The 26,562-nt window shown below is 44.2% G+C and overlaps 1 protein-coding gene across 1 annotated transcript in view; it reads left to right on the forward strand.

The window, feature by feature from the left end:
- Positions 1 to 4,448: 4,448 nt before the first annotated feature.
- The window catches only part of reln (reelin), a 94,558-nt gene continuing 72,444 nt past the window's right edge, over positions 4,449 to 26,562 (forward strand). The window contains exon 1 of the mRNA XM_073472238.1: positions 4,449 to 4,935. Coding sequence (XP_073328339.1) covers positions 4,683 to 4,935 — 253 coding nt within the window. The 5' untranslated portion in view covers positions 4,449 to 4,682. The remainder of the gene's footprint in view (positions 4,936 to 26,562) is intronic.

A 26,562-nucleotide genomic window follows, 5' to 3' on the forward strand; every position in this document is an offset into this window, starting at 1 on the left:
AAAACCTCTTTTGAGCCAAACAAAAGTGCTTTTTCTTGGCTCCTTTGAATCAATTTTTTGTTTTTGCAATCTCAGTCTTTCTCAGTCTTTCCAGCTTGGTGATACCTTTCTGCTGATGAGGGAGGTCTCTGGGCGATCAAAGCCTGAAAAGCCTTTTTCTTCGTCAACTGCTGATGTTTCCCAGCAGGTTCTTCAGTTGACACTCTGACAGCCACCAAAAGGCCTCCTGGTCACTGCTCTGAGTAGCCTTCATAGAAGCAAAGGCTTTGAACGCAGATTCCATGTTCCCAACCTCCCCGTGGGACAAATCCTCACAGGACTCCCACGCAGTCTTGTAAAGGCAGGCCTCTCTCTCAGGGCAAAACTCCAACAGAGTTGAGCTCAGCAGGGAGCTGAAGCTGAACTGTTGGACCTAATTGTTATCAATGGAGAACTGCTGACCTCAAGTCAGGATATTGTCAGACAGCAGAAGGAACACTAACAAACATCTGACTGACACACCTTCGGTGGGCTGGACTTGAGGAAAACTTTCTGTTGAAAGGGCCCTCAAGCGGAGTGTCACCTTGAAATGTTGAAAGCTGAACAATGTTAAAACATTGTTGGACTGTTTTGGGTGCCACGCCCCGTCAGTTTTGCCACTGACTGACTGAAATGGATTGTGGTTTCTACAACAGTGGCTCTGATTATTGGGGTATCACATTTCTCAGCCTCACTTTCTCCTCTTAAACATGTCATAGAATGACAGAACTGTTTCTCAACAGCAGTTGAGAAACAGTTTCTCAACTGTTTTTATGTGCATTTTGAAATTGTGCATAAAAAAACCCTGAGTGGAAACGCAGAAAATTCGAGAAAAAACAAACAAAGACAAAAGAAAAATATCCCCCAAAAATGTGTATTCTTGGCTGAGGTGTAAATGTTGGTTTATCAATGAAAGCAAATATGAAAAAGTGCAGTAGAAACAGATTCTGTTACCATTGAGAACTCTTTGGTGTCGTCAGCTTGGACTGCAAGGCAACTAGGTGTGACACTGGATGACCAGCTGTCCTTTGGTGCCAACATTGCCACGACATCCCGCTCCGGCCAATTCTCCACAACATCAGGAGGATATGTCTTTTCCTTGCCCAAGAGGTGGCATGGGTTCTGGTTCAGGCTCTTGTCATCTCACGCCTAGACCACTGCAGCTCACTCCTGGCCGGTGTGCCTACACGTGTCTATCCAACCTTGGCAGCTCATCCAGAATGCAGCAGCCTGGCTGGTCTTCAACCTACCCAAGGTCTCCTACACTACACAGCTCTTCTGCACCCTGTACTACCCACCGGTGGATGCTCGAATCCCACTGAAAACAATGATGCTTGCCTACCGTGATGTGAATGGCTCTGGTCCATCCTACCCCCAGAACTACTTCCAGCCCATCAGCTACACTCTGCCACTGCCAATCGACTTGCCAGTCAGTCTCTACGAGTGGGGCCCAGCTGCTGCTAAACAAAATCCTGACTGTTTGCTGTCCTGGCTCCACAATGGTGGAACAAGCTCTCCGTTGACATCAGGACAGCAGAAACTCTACATATCTACTCTGCTCATCTGTTCGGACTACACCTCTGCCACAAAAATACAAACTCTTTCTCTGCCTCTGTTTCTAAATGCAGCACTTGGAGCAGTTCAGCATTTTTGATGAAGTTTGATGTGCTTGCATGATTCTTGCAGTTTTTGGGTTGTATTTTCATGGTTGAACGCACACAATGTTACTCGCTTTGGATAAAAATGTAAATGTCTCTTGAGGCTGTATGGCTTTTGTTGGACCCAAAGGGAAGTTCTTGTTCACTTGTTGTAAAAAAACACAACTTTAATGCTGAATCCAAGTCATAACTTGAAAGACGAGAGGTATTTCTTCAGTGCGGGCTCAAGGCTGTGACTACAGTATAGCAACATTTACCGTGAGGAAGGCTATCGAAGCTGCACGTCCTGGTCTTAAGGACTTAAGCTCTTTAAGAAGTCTCACTGGTGAGTTAATGCAGTTAGATTAATTAAAAGTGCTTAATTAAGGCAATGAGGAGCTGGAGGGTGGCTGTGGACTGGTTGAGAGGAACAGCAGAGGAGTGAGATAACCTCCGACCCCACTCTCCAGTCTCAGCAGAGTGGTCCACCTAGCCGACCTCGTGGAGCCACTGGGGAGGACACACACTGTGTCTGAAAAGTTAAAGCCTTTAGTTGGACCAGACTGTTTCTTACTGTACTTTCTTTTCTATTGGTGTTCTCACAGTGTTACAGCTTACACGCTTTACATTATCTTCAATTGGCATATTAAACGAACACTACAACACACCTGGCCCTTGTGAAGCTGCTGTCACGCTTTCCACATCACTTTATTTAGCCTTCTGATGTTGTGTTGTCCCATGGGCAACAGCACTGGCATGGGTTTGGTCACAGTATTAACACCCACTCTGAGAACAAATAATTGCTTTCTCTTTTGAGCAACTGTGATGACTTTGCTCTTTAAGGTATTTAAAGTTTTAGGAAAGAGATATTGCTGCGTGTAACGTCCATGGATGAAAAAAGCAAAAAAATAACTCAAACTCCAACACATGACCTCATCGGGCATAAAGTGTACTCTGGGGGGAATACATTGCAAAAGTCTGTGACGAAGAGAGCACTGAGCAGGCATTTTAATGGAGAATAATGTGCTTTTTGTTGTTTCAGATGTGACATAATGGAGAATGTATTTGAAGCATTTATAGGCAGTGTCGTTTTTCTCTACTTTATGGTATTTTTGACAGTTACTTGTAAGTTAATCAGACTGGTCACTGTAATAGAATTCCAAAAAGTGAGTTAAGCTCCCCCTTAATGTTGCATAATATTTGCCTTTATGTCCAGCCTTCTTGGAAGTCTGGACTGGTATGTGGATAAACATGCTGACTGGAGCAGGCCTGGGTGCAGCAGCTGGCCTGGCAGGTGAATTACTTCATCCGAGCAAAAATGTATTCTTTCTAAGTACCAAAGCAGAGAAACAAGAAATCGGCAGATATACAGTATGGTACACATGCATGTGTGCTTTGTGTCCATGATTGTGTATATGGATGTGTGCAGGGATATCTGTGTGTGTGTTTGTGTGCGTGTGTGTGCGTATGAGATCGAGGGTTTAGACTGTGAAAGCATCTGGCCATGCCGGCCTGGCTGTGTGCTCCTGCTGTGGGTCAGTCAGGCTGTTTGGACATGAAGCGGCTCTGAGTGTGTGTGCAGCTCGCTGGCTCAGGAGTGTTTATGTCTGTAATAGGCACTTAACCACACAAACCCAGCAGGCAGCTAAAGAGAAACGCCAGAGGAGACGCTCAGCGGTGTTAACAGCAAGTTCTTTAAGTTTCCTCCTTTGTGATAATTTGTTTAATGTGGGAGAAAGGGGGGAGGAATAGTGTATCACTTACACATAAAGCAAGAGATGGATGAGCAGACAGTGAGAGACATGGAGGGAGTGCATGGATGAAAAGTGTAAGAGGTGCAGATTCATGTCGTTTGCATTTATCTTTTGTATGAAAAAAGAGAGTGTGAGATGAGGGGTGTGTACAGGGTGTTGGAGATATACTTATCCATCATTTGGTGAGGTGGAGCAGGAGAGAAAGCAGCATTATGGCTTGTGCCTGCACGGTAGTGGTGGGTTAATCTGGAGCAGAGAGGCGGCGCACGCTGCTCTGACAGGGAGAAAAAAGTTGGAGAATCCTGTGGAAAAGGAGATTCTGATGGAAAACCCATGAAAAAAGCAACGGCAGAGAAGAAGAAAAACAAATTTGAGCGCTGCCGAGGACGAGAGGAGAGACAGAGAGGTACGGGGTTGGAAAAAGAGGGAGATCGAAAGAGGGGAGGGGGACTAAGTGGGAGAGCAGCAGAGAGACACAGGGAAGGAGAGGGAGGTGAAGAGAGCGGAAGAGGGAGGGAGAAAGGAGGTGTGATAGTGGGTGGGAGAGGAGGAGACAGTCTGGTGGATGGGCAAAAAGACAAAGGAAAGAGAGGAGAGTGAAAAGGATATGACAGTGGGCTGGTTAGGGATGAAGAAACTAACAGATGCATGAAGATAAGACAGTCAAGGTCTCAGGAGGGGGATACAAGAGAGCAATGTGGAGTAACACAGTGGGTTAGTGAGAGGTAAAGAGAAGGAGAGAAGAGAGGGGGGAAGGAAGAGATTAAGGAAAAAGGCAGAGTGATAGACTGGCAGAGAAGAGGGAGGAGAGAAGAGCTGGATGAGAGAGAGGAGGGAGGCCGTCTCGTAGAGCGCATACAGCACGCGTGAAGCTGGTGTTAGAGCGAAAGAGAGACAGAGCGAGGGAGGGAGGGAGGGTGGGAGGAGAGAGGGAAACAGAGGGAGGGGGTGAGGTATTTAAACGCCGGAGCAGGACAGCACAAGCGAAGCTCTGAACTCCCAGAGAGTGAAGGTAGGACAGGGAGAGGAAGCAGGAGAACAGAGCTTTACAGTTTTCCTGACGGCCAAGCCCACACACTCACAGACATAAATACTGCACATACAAACACACACACTCACTCTCACGCACCCACTTTTGGACTTTCGGCTCATCTGTGGACTCCAAAAGCGGTCCTCTGGAACTCTACCTGTGCCTTCCTCGCTCTCTCACTCATCACTCTCCTCACCTCTCCACCCACCTGCAACCTCACAGCCCCTCGCTTGGTGAGGGCAGATGGCCATGGCGCGGGCCTCTCTCGGGGGTGCCTTAGGCTGTGCCCTGCTGGCCCTAGTCTTGGGGAGCAGCAGCATGGATTTCGGGGCACCCCCTGCAAGCTTCTACCCCCGTTTCAACCCCTTCTTCTTCCTGTGCACCCACCACGGGGAGCTGGAGGGAGCCGGGGTGACAGAGGGTGGGGGAGAGGTGCTACTCACCCTCCAAATTACGGGCAACCCCACCGCCTACACCCCTGGACAGGAGTACCAAGGTGAGCACACCCCCTACGGTGTCCGCGTTCTTTTTTTTTTGCTGCATGATTTTATCGTTAAGAGTATTGAATCACATAAAAAAGAAATGCGCTGAATTGATCTGATTGTAAATTTCAGTTGTTGTGCAAAATAAATGCGTTTTGTATTATTTTCAGATAGTTTCCTCTTGGGAAAGACTGTCACTTTGAAATTGTGGAGGTTTCATTCCTGAATTGTGCTAAAATTGTTGCAAAATGCACAAGAGCCAATTTACATTAAAGATATTAAAAAACAACTTCATGGTCAAGAAATCTGCACGCACGTGTGTGCAGCGAACACATTTTCTTGCAGATGTTTTCGCTTCAAACATGAGGTTCTGCTGTGGCGTGTGCATATGGGAGTGTGCAGTTTGTGTGGGGTGGCTGCTGTTGGAAACCGGCATTTATGTAACTGTAATAAGTAGTGATGCTGAGTGGGACTCCTGTTCAGTGCCGTGAGCAGCTTTGGTGTTTTACTGAGCTGTGATCCTGATGCTCCATGTGTAGGTGGCTTCTCCACAGGACTAACAGCGAGAAACCTCCAACTGAATGAGAGAGAGAGAGGGAGAGAGTGGAAAAAACTGCGAGTGAGAATGGACAAACGGAGCAGCACAGAAAGAGATGCTGTGACTGATAGAAATAAAGATTTGGAAATTGGTAAACCAGGCGTACAGTGCATGAGGAGACGGAGATTAACGACCCCTTTCCCACACTGATGTGCTGGCACCTGGTTCTGGAAAAAAGATTCTCTTTGACCTCCCAAACTGTCTCATCATTGCTCAGTCACTCACTCTCACCACTCTCCTAACACTGGGGACAGTGACCCGCACAGGCCACCATGGACCGACTAAGGTCACATTCCCATGCAGATATCCTCTTCTCTAAGAGTTGGATGTATACACATTTTATGTATATGACTGATCATATCTAACTTCCTGACTACACACACATTTTGTGTACATTTACGTACCCATATCTTTTCCTAACCCTGTCTTTGTTGTCTTCCGCCAAATTTGATATGGCAAACAGCGGATTCATTACACTGTTCTTGTGCTGTTAACAGATGCGTTCCATTATCATGGCAAATAAACCTCTTCATTTCAAAAAGGATATGTGCCGCCGAGTTTGTGTAATTGTATACAGAAAGAAAAGGATATGAAAACAGAGCAGGAAGGGAGAGGAGTCTGGAAGAAGCTGTATTATCCTCTGTCTGAAAATAACAGCCCGGATCAACCCTTCAGTCAAGCACCTTTTAACTGGGGCCGGGCATGTAGGGGAGAGCGGGTGGGGAGAGATTTGAATAACTAGCTGGTGGATGGGAGGGATAGAGCGCACGGAGAGGTTTAAATAATTAGCATTAGAAATGTGGTGGACTGGGAGGAGGGAGAGATTTAAATAGGGCCACGGCTGGGATCGGATGGAGTAGGGGGAGATTTAAATGACGATGAGAGGATTGAGCAGATAAGATACCAGCGGCGGGGCTTGCACGGAAAAAAATGACAGGGTTCCAAGCTGCTCACTTTTCTTTCTCCGTCCCATGTTTTGGCACATGATGGCAGCTCATTGTTACATTTCTGGGGTTTTGACTCAGTTTGCATGGGGAAGGGAAGGATAAATGGCAAGTGAGCAAGTGCAACGTGGCTGGCTGTGTGCTTAGTTGTGCAATCAGGAGCAATCCCTGTCTCTGTGTCTCTCTCTCTCTCATCTGGCTCTCATCTTTGCAAACCTTGATCCATAGATGTTCTTACCACAGTCACTGGCAGGAATCAGGTGGTTTGAGTGCTAAATATACAGGTGTTGGATGGAGGGCAGGCGATGCGGAATGCAGAATGAGAGAAATGGAAAGAAAGGGAATAAGAGTAATCACATCTTCTGGTAAAGAGAAGTGTTGGTACCATTCTTTGCTCTTTTCAGAGAATGGGTGTTTCAGCATGCTTCTTTTATTTGTTTTCGATTGTTTTCTGTCACTGCTTTTTATGCGCTCTCTGGGCTTTAGTTTTGGATTACATTTGGTTTAATCTTCTAAAAGCAACGTGTGATCTAACCACTGAGAGAGCTGCGTGTGGAAATGGTGGGCGGAAGGCATTAGAAATGCTGGCCGTGTGGTTGTTGAAGGGCTGGAGAAAAGAAAGCTGAAGAAAGAGCGCAAAGGAGAGAGGTTGTCAGTGGAGGGAGAGAAAGTTAGAAAAAGAAAAGAGACGGATGACCCCCTATGAAAAGAGACAGGAGGTGAGTGTCTCAAAGCACCACCTCTGTATTCTGCGGCGAGCAATAGGAAGATTCTGTGTGGCCGATTTATCGTACAGTAATTGGGTTTCTGACCTTCTGCCTCTCTGTTGCTTTCGAGTGATAAGACCATGTGTGGGCAGTGTACTCAGTGTGTGTGTGCGTTGTAGACGAGATTACTGTGTTTAGCTATCAGAATGAAATGACCAAGAGAGGTTGCGTTACTCTCTGTGTGAAATGTTTGAGAGGGTGGGTGTATTGGCAGGGTCATAGTGGACAGAATGAAAACAGAAATACTGTAGAGACACTCTGAACTGCTGGGAAACAGAAGGAGGAGAAATGAAAAGATGTGTGGAGATTTATGTGCCTGCATTCAGACTCTCGGGTCAATCCTTGTACAAGACAAATGGAGACAGAGTGTCACTCACACACACACTCTCATACTGCCCACATATAGCCTTATCTTTCAGAACAGAGAATGAAGCAAAGAAAAGTAAGGTCACGCTGGGATTTGAGCCCGTCCTCTAAATAATCAAACGACCCTTTTGAACCACTTTTAAAGTAACACTCAGGAAGCAAATCTTTATTTCTCTCAAGCATCTTTTGAAAATGTTGTCTCTGACCTTCTTTAACACTGCTGTGGGAATGCGAGATGTTCTTCGTTCAGCAACCGCATGTTTATAGGAAGCAACATCACAATACGAAACCCAGAACCCTGTTTCTAAACACAATCAGAGAGTGCTGTTTTTCATTCTTGTTGGTTCTTGCCCGCCTGCTCTGGAAACGTTACATGTTCACTTTCACAGATGAACAACAAGAAGGGATGGTGACAGAGCGGAGGGAGAACAGGAAGAGGCAAAATTCCTCCAAACAGACTGTTTTAGTATCAGAAAACATAACCTTTCCAGTAAAGCACATTGGATTCAAATCATGAGTAGAGGGGACATGATTCTACTGTGTTACGCAGTGTGATTAGAAAGCACAATGGAAAAGATTGGTGAGGGAATTATGTGGCAATGCGGTGTCCTCTGCAAGTCAGTAGAGAATAGCTGGAAAAATGGAGGTGCATGAGCAGAAACGGGGCCAGTGAGATTGATTGAGTGCCTTTGTGTGTCGAGGAATTTGTACCATTTCTCTGTTGATTTCATTCTAGTTAGTAATGGATGCGTGTGCACTTGTGGTTAAAGCTACAGTTGTGTTTATCATGCCAGTGGTTTGAAGCACAGTGCATGTTTGTTTGTCAAGAATACACTGTTATGTCTGGTGTCAAATAGTCTGTCAATTTCATGGCTTACATATTTTCCTCTTACCTCTAGTGTTATCAATCTGGTGCGAGTCGACGAAGAGACGTCTGCCTTCAGTGGAACTAGATGGCACGTGCCTTGTGCTTCTCAAAGCGCCCAAAACAAATCTGAAAACCTCCTCCAACAAATCATGACCTGGTGACTCAAGAATACTCACCGACTTTGTTGTGTCGGAACTTTTGCCCCTCTGCCGAGCTACACCTGCAAACCTCCTATCGCACAACCAATCACTGCACAGAAGGTAGCATGCATCTCTCATGGACGAGAGGCTCGTGCTCTTGACAGCACAGGTTGTGAACATTATTGACGTCCTCCTCTGGCTAAGCTGTAACAGTGGCTAGCTAAGTTAGCATATTTAGCTTGCCTCTCAACCATGAGTAGATGCACGTTTCCTTCTGCGTGGTGATTCGGTTGGCGGGTGTTCTGTAGCTCGATAGAGAGAAAAAAGTTCCGACATGAAAATGCTCACAACAAGATTATCTTGAGTAACTGGGTCACAATTTCTGAAAAGAGACTTTGCAGTTGAGTTTATCACTAGAGTGCCATCTACTTCTATTATATTCGAGAGGAGGCGGCTGAAATCTGCCAAACTTTGCAACTCACACCAAAACAATCTAGACGGATAAATAGCAGTTGAGAGAAGTAATGTGTATTTTTGTATTTTTGGGTGAACTGTCCCTTTAAGTGAGTGCTTGTATCCCTGTACGTGTATTTGCATATACAGTGTAGAGTTTTTGTGTGTGTTTCTATATGCAGGGCTGTTGAAGTCAGTGTAGAGCACTGAATGAGCCACTCATACGAGCCCCTGGTGAGGCATGCGTGTTCAGGTAGGCAGTGTGGCTCTCCCTCTCACTATATTCATTGTTCCTACACACTATTGAAAGCCAAACAATATTCAATGGGATTCGGCAGGGCTGTCTCTAGCACAGTGCCACAATAGAAAAACAGGAGGAGAAGCAGTGGTGCGAGGGAGAGTGACAGAGGGCAAAACAAGAGAGGCTGCTTAGAGAACTAGTTGACAGTACAGGCTGAAATGGCCATTGCTAATCTGTCAATGGTCTCTACAGAAGTCCCTGGTCCACAGAGCTTTTCATGTGCAAATGATTGAAGAGGCCCGAGAAACAATCAACATTTCAAGGAGATTTGGATGTTGCCACTAAATGACATTCTTAATGGGAACTTGGAGATAAATTCATCCCCACAAAATGCCATCAGCTCTTCCCATGATAACCTATCAGATTAGACATTGTGAATTACTTCAGCAGCTCTCCTGCCAACCAGCAGAAACAACTCAGTGGGTTTTGCAATGGGAAGGAGGCCATTATCTATCTGCAAAGTTGATTACTCGTCGTGGTTGGGGGAGTTTTTTCCGTGACTGATGTCTGTTGAACAACAAGTCAGTCGTGTTGAAATGAAGGTCACAGGCACCGGCAAGGCTCTAGAAAAGCAGATACTATCTTACCATATACCAGGTCGTATCAGTAAAGCCACAGCTGGACATCATGGAAACACAGGGCCCATGTTTGAGGCTTTTCACCGAAATGGCATCAATTTGCAGTGACGTCAGCCGCCCGTCGGATGTCATCATCGCCTTCTACAGCTCTTAACCTCTGAGGCGACTGTTAAGGGCCTGTTTTCTGACCTCTGACCACTTCTTGTCAGTGCTGCATTGCTTGGAGCTCTGTTCCTGCAGCGTGATTAGATTTGGCTGGTGTCCCTGCTCTCCCTCCTTATGTCTCTGTTCATCTTAACTGTAACATTTTCTGTTTATCTATTTAAAAGACCGGGAAAACACTTAAGTATTTCCTACGGTGCATCAAGCATTGGTCAGTGAACCATCAAAAGGCTGGCCTAGTTTTCATGCAGAGGAACAGGGATGCTGAAAAAGAAGGTATACGATGGAGGAAAAGGGGGGTAATGGTTTAATAGGGCTCTCTTGTGAGCAAAGCAAAAGCAACATGCAGATAGCACTCGCACTTTCAAGTGGTCCAAACCCGTGCATTCATTAGCTCCCCGGCTCTTCAGCCTCTCTGCCTCCTGCTGCTTTGTCTGAATAGGTCACTTCACTGAGTAGAGAGAAGTGTGTCAAGTGTATTACTGTTTGTCCAGGCTTGCTGGGTGTGTTTGGGTGTTCTGTCTTTGAGGACATTGAATGATGATCCATTTAAAGAGCATTGTATTCACTGAGATATGCCAGTTTCCTTTATATGAAGGAGCAGATGGGCGAGAAATGAGAATGGATATTCATTGGGAATCTTCCCTTTGTCACACGTGCACGCTTGGCCGTGCACGCAGCACTCAGCTCTTAGTGGGTGATCCATCATGACATAGAGACAGGTCAGATGTTCCACTTGCTAAACACAAACGTCCTGATCAGCGGGCTATTACAATTCTTTGTGCGGACATTACAACAGGACACAACATGATAATATGAACAGGAGGTTACTATTTTCCTCCTGTCAGGTGCTAAATGGCTGTGTCAAGTTGTTTTCACAGGAACATGCTCTAGCTATTAGAATATACTGTACAATCCTATGACAGTGCAAACTTGCTCTGCCTCTGCTTTGTATTTTCTCATAAGGAGGCAGTGAGCTGCAGCAGCTCTGGAGAATTTGAGACGGCCCAGATGCCACCTATATGCTACATTTCTGGAAAATTGATTTACTGCATCAGAGCACGGAGAATCGCCTCAGATAACAGTGACATTGTTAGCCTTTGCCAGGCTGGTGGCAGAATGATGCCAGCATGGTGCCAGGTGTGGTAGAGAGAGCTAAAACTGAAGGTAGTGAGTGGATCCCTGCCAGGCAGAGGTGTGTGCCTGCGCCAGTCTTATCTGGGCAAGCGGCGAGGAGCTCTTCCATTTTTTATTTTCAATTTCCTCAACGGATTCATTTTCCAGCCAAAACAAGAAAGCTCTTAACAAGCAAATGCGAGTTGTGTTTTCGATAACTTTAACGAGTGGGCAGACGAGTGGGCGTAAGTATTTTCAGGATGTTGGAGTGTGTGCTTGCCTTTTGGGGGTTTGCCTGATTTTGGAGTGCCTCTCTGTTGATAATACAAGCTGGGGTGTGCAGATGCTCGGCTCCCGCTGTCCCAGTGTGTACTTGCTCGTTGTGTTTCGCTTGAGTCTCTTTCTGGTGTCTGGAGGTTTAAGTTTCAGGCGGCAGAAGAAGCAACAGAGATTCCACTCCTGGAACAACCCAAAATATGGTGACATTATGAGTTTTTCCACGCCTGAAGCATTTGGTAGGATTCCCGTTCGTTGCTTACTCACATTCCTGTTGTTGCTGGAGATTAACTTTGACGAGGAATGCTGAATTTCAGTCATTGTATATACATCATTCCCTATGGTAAACCCTTAGTGAGAAACAGAACATAGGCTCACAGAGCCCACACAACATCCTCTGGACCCTGAGGGTGTGAGGATGAATCTCAACCACACTGTATTTAAGTTTTTTAAGTTTTCCAATTGAAAACACAGGGGACGCACCCCTCTACAGTCTATTTAAATTATTTTTTATTGGCACATTACAGTTCCCCCCCTTGCTTCTGCCTCTTTGATGTTTACTTTCAACTTACAGACAGGTTGTAAACATAATTATAGGGTATTTTTTTTCATTCAGAAAGCCTAAATACCGGTCTGCCTATGACATTAAGAGCTCTGTGCGTCTATGCAAACTCATGCTAATGTCCCCATCCCAATCTACCTCACAACAATGGACCAGTGTTCATTCTCCTTAAGGAGTACCAAGTGGCCCTAAGCCGGATTTTAAAAAGTGATGGATCCTTTTAAACCTTTCTTCCCTCCTCCCCGTCCTTCGTGCTGGACGCCTTTTTCTCATGGGGTGGTTTCCCAGCCGCTGTTGATTAGCGTGTCAGCTTTGCCGATGGCCTCTTCCTTTTAGAGAATGGAGCTCCTGTTGGAGGATTGTGTACCTCCTCCTCCTTCTTCTCCTCCTCTTGCTCTGGATCCTCCTCCTGGCGGCTTCATTGAGTGAGAGCTGTAATCCCTGCTTGGGGGGCAGTGTGTCGTCTGTGCTGATAGCATTCAGAGGGCCTTGTAGCGCTCCAATGGACCCACTACAGAGGAGGCGGCGTGGTGCAACTGGCTGGGTGCTGGGCACATGGCGCGTGGCACAGGCGGATTAGCCCCGGCGCTACCCCCCATTCAGCGCCAGCCTCCTTCAAACAAGCAGGCCCTCTCTGCCCACAGAGACACGGCAGGCTGGCCGAGGCAGATTACACATCTGCGCACATGCACAAGCTCACACACACTCCAGCTGAAAGTGACAGCATGGGTGAGGGGGTTAGTGTTTACAGGGCCCCTGAAAATACTTCATTCCCCTAATGCTCTGTTGTGAAATCCCACATATCAAACCTCATACCCACCAGCCCCCACAGGTCTATGTGTCATCAGTGAGCTCTGACTCAGGATTAGAACATCCACAGAGATGCTCCCAGTAGAAGACAATAAAGATTCATACATTTCTATTGCTGTAGGGGTTTCTCAGGAAGATTTCTGAAATGCATGCTAACCTTTGCCTTCCATATTTTATTAAAAGTATTTGTGTAATGTAGTCAGCGATCATTGAAAAAAAATCTCTTCAAAATCAGTCCTCAAAGATAACAAGCTTGTAGAAACAGGCTATCAATGATTCATTCTCTTTTAGATAAGAAATATCTCTCTCTACCAAGGAGTACCCAAAGGAGCAGCATGTCTTACACCTCAGTGGATCAGGTGTTTGATTTTGTCTCGTCTGTGATTGGCAACTGAAATTCAGAGCAATCTCACTGTCTTGTCTCACAGTACTCTAGGGAGTCTGATGCCATCCGGACAACCTGATATAACTGGGTTGGTGTTGTTCCTACAATATCATAATTAATGTTGCTCCAGGACCACCCGTGAGACTGACCAATCACGTCTTTGTGATGTTGTAGCTTTGCAACTTGGGAAAATGACCATAAACACATTTGCATGGGAGAAGTATTTCTAACATGTGGTTGACATTTTGAAAAGATTTATTTCAACACAAACCATGATCTTTTTCCAAACCTAACATAGTTGCTCTGCTGCCTAAACCTCACCAAACTGTGAGAGAAGAGTGAAAATTTAAAAAAAACAAACAAACTGAATTTAATAAGGCAAAAATTAGTTCCAGACAGGACACCAACTCCATTCCCCTGTGCTGAAGTCGTGTTTGACCCATTCATCCACTACAACCTTTTCCTTATGTGGAAGTTGTCATTTTTTTGTCCAGTCGACCTAAAGGACAGTATACTTCTCTCTTTGGCTGATTTCTTCTGTTGGAGCTGGGAACATGTGTCTGTCACCCAGCGCTCAGTGCTAACTGTCTGTCGGAAGCAAGAATATGAAATGAGACCAACTCTTAATCACACACAGCCCCTTCTGGAGATGGCAGTCAATAATGACAAATGTTTATTTATTTAATGCTTTTTGATCCTGCGAGTAAATATCAGCCCGGTGATGAGCTGGCGACTGGTCCAGGGTGTACCCCGCCGCTTGCCCACTGTCGGTTGAGATCAGCTCCAGTCCCGCCGTGACCCTGTAAAGGATAAGTGGTTGCAGACAAGGGATGGCTGGATGGAGTAAATATCAGGAGAATACCTGTATTCTCAACCTTTAATTTAGATGAAACTGGTTTGGAGTCACAATTGCAGCAGACATGACTCAGACATAACTAAAAGTAATTAAGAAACCCTAAGACTAGCATACTTACAGAGGAATTTCAGGGACAACTGCAGACTCTGTGAATGAGGCCTGGCTGAAGTTTAAAGTAGTCGACTACTGAACCACAGATGTAAGTGTTGTGGTGAACGTGAGTTTAGTGCAGTACAAAAGCATCACATTGTCTTTGTCAGTGACTCAACACATTTGTCTATGTGCACACGTCACTGTGTCCCGACAGCAGAGGATACTGGAGAGTAATTGAGTGATCCCTGCTATCGAGTGCAAGCAGAGGTCTGAGGTAGAGGTTAAGACAGAAAAGAGGTGGGGATGAGAGAGGGGAGATGGAGGGAGCGTGACAGCGTTAATTACAGCAATGAGTGCATTCTTACCAAGCTGAGCCGGTGTGATTAAGACTGGATGTCAAGGGAAACGCTCCCCATTGATCCACTGCCAGTACAGACCATCTAGTCTTTCATTACTGCAACCAGCTTGTTAATTAGAAATCAATCTTTCCCCTGCTCTATGAACCCCGCCCCCCCCACACCACTGTGCCACTCTCCTTCCACCCAAACATTCATACCCAAAAGCTATGGAGACATGTCAGGCTTTGACTAATGTCAGTGCTTTTTCACTTAGTTGGCCATAATCTGTAATTTTCACGCCAAGAAAGAGCAGGGAGCGGAGAGCAAAATAGTGAGGCACAATATCCTGGCTTCCTTTCCAAGCTCCCAGGACGTCTTTGAGGTCTTAAAAGAACTGCCAAACTTCAGGATTGCTTCAGGATTGAGAACTGAATTCAAATTGACGAGTTGAATAACTATTATCATGTTGTCCTTCTGCTACATCTGTGTGCAATTGTGTATTTTTAGGATCTATGAGGGACCTGCTGATAAATTCTGTGGAAAACGAAATGAGACCAAATAGCACAGTCTGTGTCTCATTTATCCCTCGTTACATCAGAAGAATTGCTTCGAATCCCTCCCTAAATCATTTGGTTAAGTCCTTCTATCGATACACATTATACTGTATGATTTTGTGAAGTATCACTGTGCAGAGAGAAAGAAGCCACGTCTGTAAAAACACTGTTTCGTTCTAAATTGCACCAGTTTTCTTATGATGGGTCACATTGTGGTTTATAAAAACAAGTGCTGCAATGAAGAAAATATTGTGTAAGCATGCAGGCGAAGGGGAAAGGGTGTCGAGGAGATGCTTAATAGGACTGACAGAGTGGGGATGTAAAGTGAACTCTGTGTAAAGTGACACTTCCATTATTCATATTAGAGCTATTATATCTGTGATAGCAGGACCTGCAGGCAGCTCGAGCTTGTGCTGAGAGCTCTGTGTATGTATGTGCTCACATATGCATGCATGTGCATGGAGTAGTTGGTGCTAATAGGCCGAGCAGCTGTCTGGTTTTGCAAAAGGGAGATGTGTCCAGATGTTTCTGGGCAGTTGGTATTCAAAACTTGGAACAGATGTTACAAGAAGACGGACTCATTTGTGGACAGACAGATTTTGTGTGTCAGCTTAAAAACATGTTGATATTTTATTTCCTTTCCTTTTGTGATAATGGCATCGAATGAAACAACAACACTACCACTTCATTGTTGCTTCTCTTCTGTCAAGTGCGGCCCCTTGAAGTCTGTGTTCCCTAAAAACTCACACACTACTGTATGTAAGACTACTTGTTTTTCGAACGCTGCAAAACACAACGTTGCTGTCCAGCATAAAATGAGCACCATCTCTTTTACTTTTCATGAAGCTCAAACAGTTCAAAAGTCCAGGTTGATACTGTGATAAAAACTGCAGTTTGAAGTCAGCCCATGAGGATGGCTAAGAAGAGGGCAGGTTCACCTGGTGCTAACTCACTTACTTATTCTCTTTCATCATATAAGCCTTCATGAGCCTGGAATATGCAATGTTGAAAATATAGGGGTGGAACTTCAGCATAAATCACAAACAGGCAGGACTGTTTTTTTCGAAATATTTTTAAGTATGATATGAAAATAAAGCATTTACTTTTAAGGCTATTTCATCTTGGAAAATATTCAATGCAAGCACCGTGAGTCATTTTAATAAAACATGACTCAGTGGCTCCAAGACATTGACATTTAATAAGTTTGGTCTGCTTGTCTCCTTGTATGTGAGGAGAGGTGTACGTTGTGTGTCACAAAAACAGCACATCTCTCAGCTAACACAATGATGGACGAGAAGCTATAGTTCTCTATAGTTTGCCTACAGTGCATGTGGGCAGGGTTTCAGGCTGTTTATTACCATCTCTGCCGTTGCTGCAAATGTATCTCTGGTTTTGACCCAACATATATGACTGTTCCAACCACAACATAAAAACTATGACAGATGATGTTGGAGAGTACCAGAGACAGGCGAACGGGACATATATCGTCTCATGGTTAACGTTGTGAAGTGGTCTCAGTTTGGTTAGGTTTAGGCAAAAAACTACTTGATTAGGTTTTTGGAAAAGTTCTTGGGTTAAAATGACTAAACTGCATCAGCAATGTAAAAGATATGATATGTATATGAGTTTTTGTTTTAGTATGTTACGTAAGTTAAAAGAACTCACCGATGGCTTGTTTCGCATGGGACATGAACAGCAGTCGCCTGAGTGAAAGTCCTGTACTTGTTTGTCCCATTCACCGCCCTCTGGGGACTTTGTTGCTCTTATACTATGTCACCTGATCTCCTCCTTTGCCTCCGTCATAATTACTGCAGCCACTAGAGGTTGCCAGCTAACAATAAACCTAAATGTGGGTCGTACTACTGCTTGAACGAATGACCTCTACGGCCATTTTTCTAGTGAGGATGGTCTGTTTTGATCATGAGGTGTCTGCTGTTAGATGCAGCATATTTGTATAAATGGTATGTATTAGATTCCTGCATATAACACATGGCTAAATTCTGTTAAAAAGCCAATTAGCACTATGCTAAAATGAATACCATTTGATGGGATGGTTAGCTAATTCTAATAGAATCTGTTTTTAGGAGAATTGTAGAGAGTGGTAGAAAAGACACACTGAAGAAGACACCTTTAATGTGTCTTCATGAGACTTTCAGGGCTCTTTTACACAGGAATTGATTAAAGCCAGCCAGATTTGGTTGTGCTTCTGATTTGAAATAGTCTTTTATGGCCATTAAATGATGAAGAGCAACTTTGAATTACCAAAAGTTCTCTCTTCCTACCTTGGATCTATCACATTGCCTCTTTTATTGCTGTATTAGCATGCACACCCAACAGAACAGAGGTCTAATAACAGAGGTGATTCAGTGTTCACTCTCATATGAGATATTGGATATGATGGCCTGTGGGACAAATTTCTGAAACGTCAGTGCAGAGAGATTTTAAATTCTCTGTGCCTTGGTCATTGTTCTCCAGACCCCTAGCGATCAGCTTATTGCTGACATTGGCCAATTAAGTGGTGTGTTTCCGGATAAGAGCACTGTTTTGCAGTTGTGTCTTTCTGCTTGTCATGATAAAGAACTCCTTTCTTCAGTTCAGAATGATCTGGGTATGGAGTGGTTGCTCAAATGACATGACTTATGTGGTTAGATCAGTCAAACTGGACTGAAAGGATGTCACTATTATTGACATGAGCTTCTGTCCCTAAATGTCTGTGTAAATCCTTGCTCGTCTTTGTCTCAAGGTCTTGTTTTGACAGACACCTTCCGGTCATGGCTCGCTTAGTTGTGAAGCAGTTTGTGATGGTCTGTTGGGGATTCTGTGAGGTGGGGGACAGACTAGCTGTGGGAAGGGGACGGAGGTCACTTAGGCTAAGTAGCCTGGTGTCCCTCAGAGGGACATGGCAGGCAATGAGGTTATTGGCTGTGGTTGACAGCTTGGCCCTCATTACCTCCTTCCTGTTTCCTATCAGGGCAGCTCCTGATGGAGCAGGTGAGATGGAAAGGGAGTTATGTAACAGTGTTGGTCTTTGTCCAACGTCTGCATTTTGTCTGTGTGTACTTTCACAGCTGGCTTGATGGTTGTTTCTGAGTGTTTGTCTGTGTTTTGTTGAGTGTTTGTAGGTTTCTTTGCAAAGAGGTTAGCGTGTGATGATGAGATGTCTCTTGACACGTACTGATGGATGTGTTTAGTGGATGTGTTGAGCCTGCTGTAGACTTTTATATATATATATATATATATATATATATATATATATATATATATATATATATATATATATATATATATATATATATATACATATATATATATATATATATTTAACGTTACACTGCGTGTTTGGGTAAGGAGTTGTGGTTTGGGTTTTACCCCAGTCTTTTAAGGCTGACTGGGCTTTGAATGTTCTCCCACATTCCTGGGATATTCTCTGGGGAAGGCTAAGCTGTGTGCAGTGGCAACTTTCCTCTGTAACCTGCGTTTGTTTACATCGAAAATGTTTATATTTTCTGTTTCATGGTTCCCATGTTAAACACCTTGGCTTTTAGTTGTGTGTTAGCGTGTTCAGTATGACTCTGGTAGGTAAAGGAGGATGCTTTGCTTGTCAGGACTGGATGGCTGAAGCCTTTTCTCTGTCTGCAGAACACATGGTGTTGATCATAAGGACAGCTCGCTCTCCAGTCCTGGCAGTCACTAAGTGACAGAGGGAAAGAATCATGGTGTTCCTGAACCTGATTACAATATAACCCTTTACAGCAACCACCGATTATGCATCTCATTCTGAATGACATTCCCTTTGTACTGAATCTTTAGTAAATGTCTTGCTTTTTAAGATGAGTAATTATGCAGACTGTTGTTGCTCATTGCTTCAGGGTTAGGATTTTCTGATGTTTTCTCATCCAGTTGTATCTTGTTCTTACACTTACAATGCTGCTTTGTCCATTCTCTTCTCATTCTATCAAGATTTCATCAAGATTGATAAAGACCAGATCCACATAACAGAACTGTAGCTTATCAAAACCCATTAAGAGTCTCATAGCAGAGATCGGTACTGAGATGAGATCTGTGTGCTGTTTGAGGCCTCTGTACGATGAAGCAATGAATAATGTCCAAAGCCCAGAGAGATGATTCGCTGTCAAAGCCAGTCTCAGGTAAAGAGAATAGCCTTTGAGTTGTCACAATGTGATGTGCTCCTTCTGAACATGCAGTGTTCAGTTAGAAACTAAGAAGAAAAGTTGTGTCATAACTGATCTGGCCGTGTTGATCCATGGACATGCCTTCCCAGTGGGGCTGTATCTTCCTTGTAAGTCAAATGTCAACCCTTTCACACATCACTAAGAATGAAAAGCATTGTACATTGTTTGCAGAATAATATGACTTGTAGATTATATGTAAATACTGCTACCCCAGAATTCATAAAAGAAGTAAGGAGCATAAAAACTCAATTCTTATACTCTGGAGACTTCTTAAAAGGAAAATTCTTAGGAAGAGAATGAAATGATCCTCCTTTTTGTGTTGAATAACTTGCGCACCTGTGCACCTGTGCTTGCTCGTGTTCAAGCATGTGACACACAGGCTCATATGAATGTAAACAGACACACGCATACATCGCATCGTATGAGAGCAGCACAATGAAGTGTGATTCTGAAGCAGATTATGTGTGAGGAACAGGATGTGTGTGACAGAACTGCCTCTTCACTCCTGTTTTTCTCCACGGCTGTTGCAGGGGTGAAGCCAAGTTGAGCAGGCAGGAAGGCTTCAACTCCCCTCCTTGGTAAACAGAGTAGAACCTCGACAGAGCGATTTGGACCGAGAACAAGAGTAGTCTGTGTGATATAATCTGATCATGAAAGGACCTGTAAACTGGACCCAAGAGATTAATTGCTTTCATTCAGCCTTTTGCAAAACATGTCGGGGATGTTGTGGTTAAACAGACCTGTAGAAGCTCAGTGGCTGATAGGTTGTGTCTGATCTAGCGCTTCACAGCGGCAGATGGCAGTGCCGGCAGGCCAGGATGGTGCCAGAAGGTTACGCAATGGAATGATGCCTCTAAGACCTGACTAGAACACCGCATGACACATATATGTGCAGAAACACACTTCCCACACAATTTTCTCAAACTGTACAGACGTTCATACTTACAAGATTTAGTTTGTCTGCATTCTTGAACTTGTGGTCAGTTGAAAGGACCACACTTTTCCTTCCTTGTCAGAGGAAATAGCGATATATCCTTCATGGTGTCACGTTCAGGTGACTGACAGTTTGAACCATTTCAGGAAGCTCAGAGTGAAGTGGCACCCCGACATTGGCATGGCCATGGAAACAGATGGAACTATAGCTTCCCCATGGTCTGGCCTCCATTTCCTGGTCCTCTCTGGGGCACGTGTGTGTCTGCCAGTGGGATATGGGTCAGATGGTCGCCTATCTTTATCCAGATTGTTGCCAGGAAAACCTCCATCCATTTGGAAACAAAAAGGGCGTCCTCCTGGTTCACTTGGAAAAAACAAAAAAAATTGGGGATTTCATTGATGATACTTCTTGCTGCAGCCTCTCATTTGTAGTGTTTTGCGTTTCAAATTACTTGCCTCGCTATGTGGCATTTACTACCTTATGATATAATCATGCAACAGTACAGACTATAATATTTTCTGTCTGTGGTGTAGGTTGGTTTTACCAAATCAAATCATAAAACCACATCGTGTAGCTGTGCCTTTTCAGTCTTGGGTCATTTCTCATTATTTTTTCCAAGACTTGTTTAAGTAAAGTAAAGGTTAGGTATGTAGGTGTGGTGTCGGGTGGTGGGTGTGTTTGTACACAAAGAGCAGAAAGGAGCTGTTCAGTCCATGCCAACACACGGGGACTTTAGTACAAGTGGACCAGGCAGCGACATAAATCTTGTCTTCTCTTGGAGCTCCTAGACTTTTGTCCAGGTCCGACCTAATCCCTCACCATGCTGTTTTCTAAGAATGAGCTCATGCCACCAATTGTTGCCAACAACAGTGCCGTCCATGCTTTTCTTCACCTAAAGGAGACTTTACTATTGCTTTAAGGGTGCCACTGGGCCTGATTTTTCATGTCCCTATGATTGCTGACCCAGCATACAGTGAGCTGCACTTTGGTCTTGGTTTTCCACTATTTAACAGACCTGCGTCTTGTTCAAGGAATCGACCAAAACCACATATCAATCATGGCTGCCCCCTCACTGCTTGTACTATAAATAAAGAAACAACCAGAAAAATTGATTCTCTGTCCGCCTCAGATGCATTCGTTTCCAAAGGCAACCACACACTGCTTTGGGACTGGTGTAAAACCGTACTCTAGTATCTTATCACATTTTAAACATCTGTTCACTGTCCTCTTCCAGTACCTTGTCTGTCCCACGTTGGGGATTTTTTTTACAGCATTAAGGTTAAGATGACGCAGCCAGGTAATACCAGGAGTAAATGCAGTCCTGGTGTTCTTGATCGCAAGGTAAAATCCTAGCTGATGAATTAATCAAACAATTTTAAACCAAGAATCGGTGAGATGAAACAAGTACTATAATGTTCTGCACATGGATGAACCTAGATGGAAAATAGGGTTTTAGATTTACTGGCAATTATTTGTGATCTTATTTTGGCTGAATGGAGTTTTGCAGAGATTAATTTTCCATTACAGATTAGTCGTCACTGTGTGTATGAGCTCTGAGGGACTTGTCAGCAAAGCCAGTATTGTGCTTGTGAATTTGTGTGTGTGCTGGTACTTTGTGCCTTAACATTACTCCTGGTGGATCCAGAGAGGTGAGGAAAGCCCCGGGCCCATCAATAGTTGAGTAGGAGCACGGTTGTGTGTGTCTGTAATGAGGCATACCACATCGCATCATCAATATTACATGCTGGCTTAGGGCCAAGGGATGTGCTCTGTGGTGTGTTCAAGTATAAAGTATGAGTGTGTGCATGTTGATGCGAGTGCTATGCATACAGTGTGATGAGTGTTTTGTAAGACCTATGTCAGGTGCACTTGCAACTGCCGACTCCAGACTTGTTTGTGACCGTTTAGAAGTCCCGATGTGGAGTTCAAGTGGGAGGGAGGGATCAGGAGCAAAGGGCGCCTGTAGGTCAGGAGCCAAGGTGCACCTGACTGCTACAGAGAGGGAACAGCTGTAACATCCACATGTTACTCTGCCAACACCAAACCCAACCCTGAATAATAACCAGGCATTCAGAGCTGACAAAGAAGTACTATATTTTCTCTTAGTATTAAAGTTTATATTTCAGATTGTATTAAAAAAGCCTCCTGTGATTTAAAATGGCCTTTAATGCAGCTTTATGTATGTCTTTATTGAAAATCTGTTTCCACCCTACATTACATGTTTCATAGTGAAGCCTTTAGTCTCTCTCTTTAGCCTTTAGCCAAAAATTAGGGTTGCATGAAATGAGCTTTTTGCCAGTATCCGATATGCTGATATTTCCTAACTCATGTTGGCTGATATATAGACATATTATTTAAAGACATATTATTTGTAGTGAAATTAACTTATATTTATGCCTATTTTTATTGTGATGGCCCACTGGCAAATAATGCTTTTCAAAATGAACACAGTCACTGGGAAAAATAAGGAAACTACTCAGTCAGCGACATTTTATTGAAAGCCTCAACAGCCAATACTGACAAAGTGCCAATACTATTGTGCATCCCTACCTAGAATTCAGTCCAGATGTTTGGATAAACTGTGCCAGCCAAACACCTGCTTTGTTTACACGTTATCAAAATCCACACAAGAGCACAAATATGCACACACACATCCTCACACACAAACAGAACCTTCTTATGTGTTAGACGAGAGTGCTAATAAAGTTCACCCCCATTCCCGCCTCATGGCTTCTCATCCCCCTCGGCCAAGTGAACAGTACTCAGAAATGAAGTATGGACAAGAATTTTAAAGGCTACCATCAAAGGCCGCCAGCCTCCTCCTTTAGATCTGTGTGTGTGTGTATGTGTGTGTGTGTGTGTGAGAGAGAGAGAGACAGAGACAGAGAGAGAGAGTGTGTGTGTAAAGTACCCCCACAGGTGATTGGATCTCATCTCATCTCATCTCATCTGATTGGCTCATCCGTCTGTAGCGTTCCACAGGCGAGTGAGAGTCGAGTGTTAGAGGCCCGTCTAAATAATTTAGATCTTGCATTTGTATTGATCAGGTAGCGCTGCTCTCCGTGGGCCACTCCACTACTACCTATCCTCTCCATCCCTCTTCGCCCCTGCTCTTGTTTTTCGATTGTAACCTTGTGCCCCCAGCTTTGCCTCCCCTCCGCTCTTTCTCCCCCCCCCAACCTCCACATCAAACGTAGAGCAGGCACACTGCTGCGAGGGAGCAGAAAATGCATGAGAAGGGAGTAGATGGGGAAAGTGCAAGAGAGAGCGTTTTTTTTTTTTTTTTTTACCATGATTCCTCAAATAGGAGCGAGGCTGAGGGAGAGAGGCTGGAAGAAAGGTGTAAGCGGTGGATAAAGAAAGAAATAGCATGGCGGAGGCAGAAAAAATCTTTTCTGTGTGTGTGTGTAGCCCATATGCAAGTGTCTGTGGAGAGTAATGGAGTATGTGTAACCTTGGTGATGCAGGTCAGTGGAAAAGCAGAAATGAGCATATTGTGTGAACGGAGGCTGATGAAGCCCAGTCAGTGCTTTAAACCCAGTCCATTACTCCATTAAATACTGCATCATGCCACGGCCTTGGATCAATACAACATAATGTAAACACTCATAACCTGTCTCACCACACTCTGGAATGGATTTGTTGAATAGGTAATGTATTCTTTGGGAGCAAAAATAGCATAAAAGAGGAGCACATGTATGCTCAGCATGAACATGATAATTGCTTGCTTGAATGAGGCGGCCTTTTCCCTGCATTCTGTTGATACTGCAGTGTTAGAGGTGCACTGAGCAACATGGATTGAATATGATAATTCTTCTGTTGCCAAGCAAAATATCTGCCTTTCTCACAATACGGCTTCTTGTACACGCTGTACATGCTGATATAATTTGGCAGTGCTCGCACAGCTGACAAGAAGAAGGAATACAGAGATATTACTTGTGGCTCGCACAGTGTTATTGGAGCCATTCATACAGCAGAGAAATATTCAGAACTTATGTTTGTTAGTCAGTTAGGGTGACGCCATCTTTGACTAATGTTAGTGTGCCAAGCATGTACTGTATTTGATGCATGTTGCCATTAGTGCTTCTCCATTGGCACTTTTGGCTGCTCTGAGTTGAACCATGCTGCATTGATTTGTGTTTTAAACACCAGTTTAAACAGGCTGAGTTGTCCCGGTAATGGACTATCTTTGGAGTCAGGTCAAAGCTCGGCATGGTGTAAGGGTGCAACTAGCAGTTACTTCAATATTGATTATTCTGCCAGTTTTCTTTTCTCACAATTACTCAATAAGTCTTTAAAATGTCCATCACAATTTCCCAGAGTCTAAAGTAAGCCAGAGCCTCTTCTGTCCAACCGACAGTCCAAAAACCAAAGATTCTTCATTTACCAACATAAATGACAGAGAGAAGCAGCAAATCCTCACATTTAAGGAGCTGGATCCAACAAATGTGTGACGTCGTTGCTTGATAAATGACTGAAACGATGAATCAGTTATCAAAATAGTTGGCGATTGATTTTCTTTCGACTTTGACTAGTTGTTGCAGCTCAGTCGGGGATGATCGATAGCTTCCTCTTCCTCTTTCAGATCCATTTTGTCATCCCATCTCCGTTTTTCAAGAAATAGGCGGTAACTGCCAAAAAAACCGAAACAGCCTGAAACTGCATGATGACAAGGAGCTGGCTACCAACAGCCGTTGCACAGTGCAGTCGTAAACAGTGCGAAAGAAGCCGTGTTGTAATGGAAATGTGAATCCTCACATATTTGGAAAAGGACTTTCATTAATAGTTTTGGACGTTTGCAAGTTTTCAGCAGAGGATTAAAACAATAAACGTAGACTACATAGTTGCAGCAAGTGTCAGCTATATGCTTGTGTTAAACCGCTTGAATGGGCACTTTTAAAATTTGCGAGTGAGATTTAGAAACTTAGGCCCAGCAGCCTTAACAAGTATGTAATTTACTGCTGTATACTGTATAGTAGAGCAGAGAGCATCTTAAATACAGCATTAATACTGTAGCTGTATTTGTGTGTAAAAACCGCGACAGGAGATGAGAGGAGGAAATGTCTGGATATAATAAAAGAGAGTTGTAGGATGAATTATTGAGGCTTTGATATGGAGGGAAGAGATGGGCTGAACTGTGCTCTTAAGACAGGGTGTAGCACATCCAGCATACACATACACATGCAGAACACACACATTCAGACACACACACAATTGCTGGGCGCCTTGTGTGAGGACGTGTTAATGCAGTCACCCAGACAGACAGGCAAGGAGACTGGGCCACACAGGAGTCTGCCCAGATTCCCACATCGAAAACACACCAAGCCCAGAAGAATAAACGCCCCCGAGACCAAACTGACATGTTTCTATTCTTTCTACGCCGACGCCGCGGGTGTCTCCTCCTTTTCCCATTCACGTTTCCCCCAAAAGCAGGGGGATTCCAGGGTCAGGAAATAACAATGCCTCAATCTTTCCCAACTGCAAAGGGTTTTATTCCTCAGTGTGTAAAAAGTGTATATTTTGGTTGCGTCGGCTCCTTTGAGCCGCAGACTGTTCCCCTGTGCTCTGATCTGTCTGGCTGGAAGCAGTCCAGTGGCTGAGCTCTTTCCCTCCAGTGATGTAGCCGGCTCTGTGGTCCCGTCACTCAGGGCCTTTGTTTACCGGGTGGATCGATAGTTAACTTGCTGCTGGGTACACTAAGCTGTAGATCTGTACAGCTGGATAACAGACCTCTGGCAGTTTTTTGCTCTGCACCACTGTTTGTGGTGACCTGTGATGAATAGGGGCTTAGCTAGGCTATCAGGGTTACAGCCAATTAGCTCATCAGTCTCTTCTAATATGGTTGTCAATAGCAACAGGCTTTGATTAAAACACAGTGATTTGTTCAGGGTGAGTTAGATTACACTCTTGAGCTGTTTGCTGTGAGGTGATGATACCGTGTTGTTCTTTTGTTCAACTACTTTAAAAGTGACTCGAACCGCCATTTAGCAGGCTCCTGTGTGTGTTTCTTTGTATATCCGTATCCGTACATCCATATTTATTTATTTATTGTTCAATAAATAGTTTATTAGCTTTTTTCTTCACTATCATACACATAAACACAGGTGCCATATTTAACATATTTGCCTTAAGCACCCTATTATTACACTAATTTAAATCACAATACCTGCATTGTGGGCACAAGGGTTGAATAGAAAAAATTAATATATAAATAAAATAAATAACACCTGCTTGCACATCTGTGTGCTCTCCTCACCTCCTGCAGGGCGTTCGGTCTCATCTGCCTCACAGCTAATGGTCACTTTACATTAACATTTGTTAACACCTGAGCTCGGTGCTCATTAGCA

This window comes from Pagrus major, chromosome 8 (genome assembly GCF_040436345.1).
Source record: "Pagrus major chromosome 8, Pma_NU_1.0".
NCBI lineage: Eukaryota > Metazoa > Chordata > Actinopteri > Spariformes > Sparidae > Pagrus > Pagrus major.